At 44.1% G+C, this 10088-nt stretch overlaps 1 protein-coding gene across 1 annotated transcript in view; it reads right to left on the bottom strand.

Annotated features, from left to right (window-relative positions):
• Positions 1-3151: 3151 nt before the first annotated feature.
• map1ab (microtubule-associated protein 1Ab) overlaps positions 3152-10088 on the bottom strand; it is a gene marked incomplete at its 5' end in the record, with an annotated part of 68888 nt that continues 61951 nt past the window's right edge. Inside the window, 3 exons of the mRNA XM_079501298.1 lie at positions 3152-3378; positions 6385-6617; positions 7229-8736. Coding sequence (XP_079357424.1) covers positions 3223-3378; positions 6385-6617; positions 7229-8736 — 1897 coding nt within the window. The 3' untranslated portion in view covers positions 3152-3222. The remainder of the gene's footprint in view (positions 3379-6384; positions 6618-7228; positions 8737-10088) is intronic.

Genomic DNA, 10088 nt, shown 5'->3' with positions numbered 1-10088 from the left:
TTGGGTTAAACTTGTCTCTGAAAGCATTCAAAGGAGCTTCGAAGAAAGGCAATGAAAGAATATCGAATACGTTTTCCATACCTTGCAGCAGGTATTGCAGGCACATTATAACAACTTCATTTTCTTTTTGTTAACCTGACAATAGTAGCAATAGACATACCATAGCAGGTCTACAGCCGAGCACAATACAGAGAAACATTAGCAGCCTCGTAACACATCTCATTATGGTGGTGGTGGTGCAGAGGAGGGCTAGGCTGGGCTTAAAGAAAATGTGTGTGGGCTGATGGTAGATACAGTATCGATTACAATACTGTCTGACTTCAGTTCTGGAGGATTCAGACAGTAGACGTGGTATTTAACCCCTTATGACTGATCCAAATAGACACGCCCGATGGAATTGACATACTGGCACTTTGGCCCACACATGGTCATTGTACTGTAGGTAGGATATACAATTAAGCTCGTCAGTTAAATGTAATTTTTTTGAAGTAATTTACTTCAAACCCGACTTTGTTCTTATTACAAGTGAACTTGGTAACTATTATTCTTTTTTGTTATTTGTGTTATTATTATTATTATTATGACAGACTGCCTTTTCTGGAATTCCCCCAGTCTGCTCTATACCTGCCCAGCCCAGCCCCTAGCTACCTAGATTAATTAGCAAGTGAAGAACAATCATCAAGAGAAACATTAACCATAACTTAATTCAGCACTAAATGGACAGAGTGTGTGTGTGTGTGTGTGTGTGTGTGTGTGTGTGTGTGTGTGTGTGTGTGTGTGTGTGTGTGTTGTGTGTGTGTGTGTGTGTGTGTGTGTGTGTGTGTGTGTGTGTGTGTGTGTGTGTGTGTGTGTGTGTGTGTGTGTGTGTGTGTGTGTGCGCGCGTGTGCATGTGTGCGTGACAAAGAATAAAGTTGTTAATGATTCATACACTGAACGGAAAACTGACAAGCACGTTAGGCAATGAAGTAATGAACTATGCTGCATCATCAAAACTTCTTATAGCTCTTATATCTTTGTATTACAAAAAAGTACTTGTAAGACATCCCAGATCTGTACCTGTCATTCATTCAGTAAATGATATCATTTGGGGGTTAATGGGGTTTAAAAAGTCAACTATTACAATAATAGTCCTTTAAAAACACCTACAGTGCTGTATTTGCTACCTAGATACTAGAAACACTGCCTCCTAATCCTCTGGAAAGTGCATTCTGGTTTGGTGCAATACGTTGCTCTTTGACATTCAGACTGGTTTAATATAGTCTTCTCTGCATTATATTAGGTTTAGGGAACACAAGCGTATGCCATTTCAATACAGTACATCACTCATTATCAATCATGGTTCCATACAGTAAGTTGCTGCACCCATGACGTGGGCGTAATAACTTCAGTTCCATCTACCCTGCGGTTCCAGGCTTTATTTCAAAATGGCTGACTTGAGGTCTTCAAAATGTTTTCCTGCCTGACCGAATACCACAATCTAAAGGCACATGAGAACGGCCTACCGCAACACAATTAGTGAAAAGATTTATTTGGGGGAAATAAATGCAAGCCCTAATGAATAGGTTCCCCGGTGGAAATCACACATTCACACGAGCATCGGACGTGCTCCCCATTGCTACGTTTGTCGAAAGTGTTTCCATCACTCAAAATTACATCTACACGGAAAGTGCAATTTAACTGAAGAGGAGAAGAAAACAAAACATGAACATGGGCTACAAATAAAACTCAATACATTCCTGCAGAACCAAACAAACAGCATTCAACATAGTCATCATCATACTATCATGTATCGTAATTCACGGTCATCACAAAATAGATAATTTAGTTACAATATAACCTCTATGTTTCATATAGAAATCGTTATCCTAGAAGTATACCTGACTACATACAGCCAACAAAGACCATGACTTAAGATAATTCAAAAAGAACAACAACCAGTACATCCAGCAGATATGAATTATGGGTATAGGAATGTCATCCCTTTGCCTGGTGCCTACAGTATCTATTTACGTTCAATTCAGCATTTTTACACACAGCCAAACCTATCTCAAACCTAGCTACACTACGACACATTCCCCACTGGCTAAGCCAAAGGATTTAATTTAATCCTATGCAAATTCTCTCTAAACTGTTGCAGAGAGAGAGAGAGAGCCCAAGCAAGAAAATGCAAGCATCATGCGCCAGCTAAGTTCATGAATGCCAAGGGGAACAGGTCTGAGGAGAAGCTAGTTATTTGAAGAATAGTGGCGACTTCACACACCTTCTAAAACTTTACGACATCAAATGACAGGGTAGCATTAGTTGGAGTAGTTATTGAGTTTAAACCAGACAGTATTTATACTTCAGTTAGTACTCTATAGTCAGCCCTGCATACAGCAGTATCTTATGCAACAGAGAGATCATGTCTCTACGTAAAACCTCACAGAAAACAAAAGCCACGGCTAAAGAAATATAATCAATGTACTAACAAATATCATCACACTGCGTATAAACAAGAGATCAATAAATCGTTCATCACGGAATCATTATTCTGCATGTTTTGTTTTGTTTAGTTGAGTGAGTGAATTAACATTGGGTCAGGGATGACTTGGCGTTGTTTGGCGCTTGTTTTTGGCCCTTTGGATCAGAAGGTTTTACCATTCAAGGGAGATATTTCATCATGTCTAGAGCCAATCTTAACAGTAACTTAAATTGAACTGCTAATTAAGTGCCAACAATGGTCCTGGAGACTTCAATTTGAGAAAGAGAAGTCTCTTCGCCTATAGATGCCAGGGAATGTCTGCTTTCAAGTGTTCTGATTACTACGATCACTAAAAATGTTCATCATCAAATACAGTAGGGGTGTGCGTGTGCGTGTGCGTGTGCGTGTGCGTGTGTGTGTGTGTGTGAGAGAGAGAGTGAGTGTATATGTGTGCGTCCGTGTGTGTGTGTGTGTGTGTGTGTATGTGTGAGTGGTGGGGAGGGAGGGAGGGAGGGAGGGAGGGTAGCAGGACTATAGCCAACCCATGGCTCATGCAGACTGGGTTCATTCAAAGCCAGAATCAAATTAACACAAACATTACAACACCTTTTGTCACAGAAAGCATGGATCCTACTGTGTGGTTACAACATGACTCATCAAGAGGTTAGAGAGATAGAGAGGGAGCGAGGGGAGTGGACCAGTAGAGGAGATGAAAAGTATACAGAAGAACTTGAGGAGCCGGAGGGAGAAGAGTTTAATTTTAGAACTCGATCTTGCAGGCGGGGAAGGACTCGTCCTGCATGACCACGGTACTGCTGGAGGCAAGCACCATGATATTCAGGTCCTGCTGCCTCTCATGGGTCTGCTGGTACCAGTCTCTGGTCACCTCCGTGTCATGTGTTGGAATCAGAGTTACCTGGAGGAGAACATGGAGAAGGAGCGAGGTGGAGGGTGGGTGAAGAAGGAAAGGGGAAAAAAACACAACACAAACTTTAAGCACTAGCTTGTTGATTCCCGAATAGTCCGGGAATGTGTTGTGTATTGCTGTATAGTCAGGGATACAAATGATCTCTGTGGTGCGTGCGTGCGTTTCCTGGGCATGACGTTACACTGCTCTGTTGACGTAACTACCACCGACAATGTAGTGGGTTCAGATCATGAAAGGGTTAGGTTATTTGCAACCTCTATGGACTGTGTTCTTCAACACGTTTGCAAGCTTGCATACAAGAAGGTGTTGCTCAACGATGGAGTATACGGACAGCCTACGCTGCCTGGAAGCCCCTCCCGTGAGCAGCGACCGGGAAGAGAGGCGTTAAGCCTTCTAGCGCCGGTGTGTCCGTCCGCTGTCAAGTGTGGGTTGATTTGGGCCCATGGGATCAGCTGCGCTATGGATAGCGCTTTGACACTGGGAGGCAATGCGGGAGTGGCCTTGGGACTTTGTTTCCTCTGGTAGTCCAGCCTGGGACATGCCCACGGACTGGTTGTTGGACGGGGTTTCGACCACTTGGGATGTCTACGCTACTCCTTGTGCCCATGGAGTGCTGTCGTAGAAATTTAGATAAAAACATATAATAATACCCCTTTATTGCACTGGAGGCTGGGGCTGTTTGGTTACTTTCTTACTGTCCCATTCCTTGGGGCTATGTTGGGGGTTGACTATTGTGGGAGTGAAACTATAAAGGCTGTGACCCTATGTAGCTCTTTGAGTCAGACTGGGGTTCCCATTACGTGAACTGGTCATGTAAGTTCTTGGCTCCTGCTCGAGTAAATCCTAATACTCCCAAACTCTGAATCCTTGTGTTGCCTCATTATTATGTCTTTCTGAGCATTGTGTCCTACAGACTGCCTTAACAGTGCTGGGTGACATGACATGCTTGTTGTATCATGACTGAGGACATATTCCTTGATTTTATGGATGTAACTTTGTTGCACCTGAAATATTGGCACTACAATTGGTATACAATTGGCAAAAAAGAAAAAGAAAAAGTTGGAGAATAAATAAAGAGCACAATACCACTCATTTTCAACATTGAACTATGTCATTAATATACCTTAGAGTTGTTGTGTGGAAATAATAAAAAGTCCCCCGTTCTGTTAAGCCTAGAACTGGAGGTCTAGAACTTGGGGTCATGTGATCAGTGACATCACAAAAGTGTAATCTGCAGGTGTAATTTGTGGCTAAAGAGTACACGTGTGATGTCACTGATCACATGACCTCCAGTTCTAGGCTAAACAGAAGGGGGGGGGGGCTTTTTATTTCCACCCGACAACTCTAACGTATATTATTGAAACAGATACAAAAGAAACATTTTGTCTTCCATTTAAAAAATTGGATACGCTTTGTTAACATGATTTCTGAAGTAGAAATATCACACAAACATCACTATCTCTCTGTGCTCATGTTAAATCATCAGTGATGTCTGGGGCAAATCGGCATCGGCACTTTGAAACATCAAGCAATTACTGATGAAATATTAGTGGTGGTAGTTTACACATATTATACATAGACATATAAAACGCTTATGTATTAATATTTTGTGAATTGGGCTATCTCAGTCAGTCCAAGAGCAGAGGGCTCTTGGACTGACTATTAATCTTAGTTGTACCCCTCTAGGCTCTACTCTTGTACCTTTAATGTGTACTGCAGGTGGATCAAATAAAGGGCTATCTATCTATTATGAATATGAAATAGTTTAGTTTTTTGAAAAATCAATCTACATTGCCAACATTCTATAACTGAACTCAAGAGGCAGCCAGATATGTTGCCGTAAATGTATAATATCTATCTATAAATGCACCATGTCTCTGTCTGTCTCTGTGTAATCCACGTAACTCGAGATCCGTTCGCCCCACAGACTTCAGATTCGACACGCGCGTTCCACACAACCACCAGGGGCCGGTGTCGAGTCGGTCGGACCTACGGTTGCCCAGAAGCGGTTGTTCTGACATCATTCTGACGTCGGCATATACTCCATATTTGGGCATGCCTGACAAATAACTTATGGGCATAAAGGGGACACAGTCATAATATCTGGGTGGGGCATTCATTTCCAACTTGCATCGTTCCAAGTAGGCCTGTGCCCAACGGGCACCACTGTAGAGGCTCCAACACATAATATCTGGGTGGAGCATGAATTTCCAACTTGCATTGTTCCAAGTAGGCCTGTGCCCAACGGGCACCACTGTAGAGGCTCCAACACATAATATCTGGGTGGAGCATGAATTTCCAACTTGCATTGTTCCAAGTAGGCCAGTGCCCAACGGGCACCACTGTAGAGGCCCCACGGACACCGCTCTAGTTTAAATAGTATAGGGGGAAAAGAGTGCTTTAAAATGAAATGCTTCACTTTGGTTCAGTCTTAGTTAGTCTTAATTCATAAATAGGCCTACATAAATAATAGTTATTTACTGTGACAATTAGGTGACAAACTGATTTGACAGGCAGTCATGAATCTGAGTCTCCATGGAGTCAGCAATCTGTTGAGTCATAAAAGATTGATCACAGCTTCCTTTACAAAACAAAGCATTAGCAGTTGCTCTAAAGGTCTTCATCAAAACGCTTTACAAGTGAACCAGGTGATGGATGTTTGCTACAGAAACACACAGAAGACACCACGATGAAAATTAATTATGGATAAACACCATCTGGCCTCCCATAGCTGACCGACTATGGCTGCCAAGCGTCTCCTATAATGTGTTTGAATTAGATAAAAAAAAGAAAAAAGATTCACCATTACAGACACTGGAATATGACATGACGAGCTGGTAGAAATGTAGAATAGATAGAAACAATACTGTCGGTGTTTTCTCATCTATTCACTTACTTTCAGCCATGAAACGTGTTCAGAACATGAATATTGAATAGATTTGCCTGCAAAAAGAAAAGCCTAAATAGCGGGGAAATTGACAGACTGATGATTACCTGTAGATTGGATCCCCATTGAGCCTTGCCCTCCAGCAAGGCATCTAAGACTCCGCGGCTGGGCTCGCCGCTGCCCGGGTCATTGCCGCTCACCACGTAGTATGAAGCCCGAATTCTCTTAAAGAACTCCTGGTCCACATTCTTGGCACTGCAGTGGTTGGGCACATAGGCCAGATCCACGTAGATGGGAGGTCCGGGTGGCACGGCTGAACCGGCCTTCTGGGCATTGTTACCTGGAGTACAACCAGGATGGAAGTCAGCATGAGGCGTTTTAACGTTTTAACATAACTTTTTTTTTGCTTTTTGCTTTCCTGGAGTATTTCCAATTTTCTACTTCACTACATCTCGGAGGCAAATATTGTACTTTTACTCCACTACAATTATTTTAAAACTTTATTTACTAGTTACTCTGTAGATTTAGATAATTTCAAAACATACATTACCCACTTCAACCCTATACATTTCAGCTATTTGAAAATAGCAGATCTGCTAGTTTCTAAATATTTTTCATAAATCATAACTTGTCAAACGGGACATTGTGCATAATGAGTACTTTTACTTTTGTATAAACATTGCAGTATTGATACTAGATTTGTGTACTTTTTCCACCACTAGAAAAGTGCTATGAGGCAGTATTTCTATAGAACATTCTGGCCTATTGCATAATGTTTTGTTTTTTAGTCGGGTTGGATTTGGAAGGGGAGATGAAGTTGGTGAGAAGGGGAACTCTTTACTTTAGTATAAAAACACAAGGCAAACGTAATATCACTACAGTTAGAAGTATGATATAATTATGATAACAACCACTGATATCTGATTCAGAACTCTTGAGTTGTTTGCACACCTGAACTGTTCTTGACCCCGTTCACTAGGCCTTTCCCAGGGCTGTGGAGTTCACTCTTGGACCCCTGAGTCTCAGACATCTTGGCCAGTCTGGAACTCCTCTCCGAGTCTTTCCTCTTCAGTGAGCCTGAACGGGGCGAGGCTGATTCCTTGGAGGCCTGCTTCACTGGAGTGGATGACCTCCTCCTGGCCTCTCCCTTCCGAGCAGGGGAAGCGGACTTGGTCTTGCCCTTCCTGAGGACCTTGGTGGTCTTGTGCTCCTTCTTGAGGAGTTTCTCCGTGCTGCTGAGAAGAGCCTCGGGGTCTACCATGCACACGTCTGGGTGGGGGGGTTCAGGGACAGGGTCCTTCATTGGGGCGGGTGGTGGGTCATGGGTTTTTTGGCTTGATTGTGGTGATGGTCCTCCTCCGCCAGCACCAGATGCAGATAGCTTGTCTACAGGGAGATGTTCGGCATCTTCGTCTGAATCCAAGTTTCCTTCAGCTGTTATTGACGGACACTCCTCTGTCCCTGGAGGTACGTCAGAATCCGACTGCGAAGGCAAGGATTCGCTAGCTGATGTCGGCGGTGTCTCCTCTCCAGCTAACGTCACCACACCCATCCCAGGTGTCGTGGTGCCAGGCAACTGATGTGAGCCCTGACCTCCGTCGCCAGGGAGACTCTGGGCAGGTTGGGAGCGCCTCTGCTTGTGCGACCTCCTCTTCACCGAGTGTTGTTCGCGCTCATCCTCATCCCCTTCGCCGGAGTGGTCACTTCGTTTGTCCTCCGTCTCGCCCTCATCACTGGACAGATGATGGGCTGGGCTGGGGTTGATGAAGGATGGAGACAGTTCTCCTTTACGGTGTTTGTATTCACAGGAGGAGTATCCCGGAGGGGAGAACGAGGAGGAGGTGGCTCCCATCTGCAACTCAGAGGGGCGATCTGCTTTGCTAGATGTTTCTGTGTGGTGTTCATCTGAAGTGCTGCGCGCAGTGGACATCCATTCCCCTTCCCTGGCTTCTTCCTGTTCCTCATCCTCATCATCACCATAACCTGGGGGAGGGGCACTCGGGTAGTCATCAGGTTTCTGGAGGAGCTCCCAGTCCGAGATGCTGCTCTTTCTCCTCACATCTAGTCTCCCCTGAGGAATCGCCAAGGTCTTCTGCTCCAGTCGTTCAGTCAATCCCTTCTCTTTGTCACTTTTCATTGGATCATATGTATATGTTATGTCTTTCTTTTCATCCACTTCACTGTCTTTCTTCGTTTTACCCTTTTCTTCAATCTTTTCTTCAGTTACGTTTGTCTTTTCATGTGTCTCTTTTTCTTCCTTTTGTTCTTGTTCGCTTAACTTAGTGTCTTCTTTCAGGATTTTAACCTCATCTTTACTCTTCTCCTGCTGTTTTAAGCTCTCTGTTTGAAGCAGGTCTGGCGTGGTGTCACATGAGGCTTTACTAGCCCCACTTCCTTCTTGAGGTCTCACCCCTGACCCCTGTTTAGTCACTGTGGTAGTAGAGGTTGATTCAGTGGTACTATGTGTGACACTTTCTACCACACAGGACTGAGTTGTTGTGGCCTTTGAACATTCAATATGGAGTGTACTATCCTCGATTTCAACACTGTCAGTTGACTCTTGGGATTCCCTGTCCACGCAGTCAGCACTTTTCGGTGGAGACACTTCAAAGATAGCTCCTGATGGTTTTGCCTGTTCTGTACATTGGGATGTTGTAATGGATGTTGTGACCTTGGTTTCTACAGTATTAAAAAAATCAGTGCTGCTCTGCTTCTTTTCTGTTTCAGGACCAGATGTGTCCTTCGGTTCTACTATATCTTTGGCAGTGGCAGACAAGGCTGAAGGGGGTGATTTAGTCTCCTCAAACTGACCAGGTAAAGAGTCTTTTGGAACCCTGGACGTATCTGTTCCAGGCTTCTCCATGACTTCTAAGTACTCGTACTTCAGCAGCCCACCACAGCTTGACATTGGAGACTTGTGTTCATCTTTGACCAAAGTGCTATGAGATTGATGACTCAGAGTAGAACTTGATATCGTCTTTGAGGTCTCCTGCTGTTCTCCAAGTGGCTGGATAACAGGCACAGAGGCTGAGGAAGCTGAAGAGTAGCTGTATGATAGAGAGGAGCATGATGATGAAATATATCCTGCAGTAGTGTGTGCATGGACAGATGATGTCGCTTCCTCCAGTTTTATGGTGCCACCAGGGGTTAGCCTCTCATCTGAACTTGGTGTTGGTGCTTCAGCTTGCTTGGAACTTTTGTCCACACTGAGTTTGGTCAGTAGAGAGCAGCCTGAAACTTCAAGACTGTCCTCACTGACAGAATACTCGGACGACTCTGAAGGATATCCACCAGATTCGTGCTGTCCTATATCAGCATAAGCTAGGAGAGGGGAAGCACTCAGTGTAGGACTAGAAGAAGCTTCTGCTGTTTCTGGAGGCACAGGGCTGCTGGTCAAGGCTTTTGTTGTGATTGGCTGACAGAGTTCTGTCTTTGTCGGGATGCTTGGTTCAGGTGACACAGATATTTGCTCTGAGAGGACATGAGAGGAGGTAGCATTCTCAGATTCAGGTGCACAGCTTCCCTGATTTTCGAGACGGACTGGTTCAGGCGTGAAATAACTTTTGGTTGCCTCTTTCTGTGTTTCATCAGTTTTAGAGATGGTGGCTTCGGCTGATGTAGTTATGCAGGTTTCATCCTTTTCGACAGAGATTGGGTCAGGTGCTGAACTCTTTTGGTCTATATGATCCTCTTTCGTCAGTTGGGGAAGTTTAGAAGTGGTGCTGATGACTGATTTAGTTACACTCACTTCCTCCTTTTGGAGGGGACTTGGTTCGGATGCTGGAGTAGTTTTATGTACTTCTTCTTGCTT

This window comes from Electrona antarctica, assembly GCF_951216825.1.
Source record: "Electrona antarctica genome assembly, chromosome: 5".
NCBI classification, from domain to species: Eukaryota; Metazoa; Chordata; class Actinopteri; order Myctophiformes; family Myctophidae; genus Electrona; species Electrona antarctica.
The sequence above is the reverse complement of the archived record's forward strand: the minus strand, read 5'-3'. Positions and strand labels throughout refer to the sequence as shown.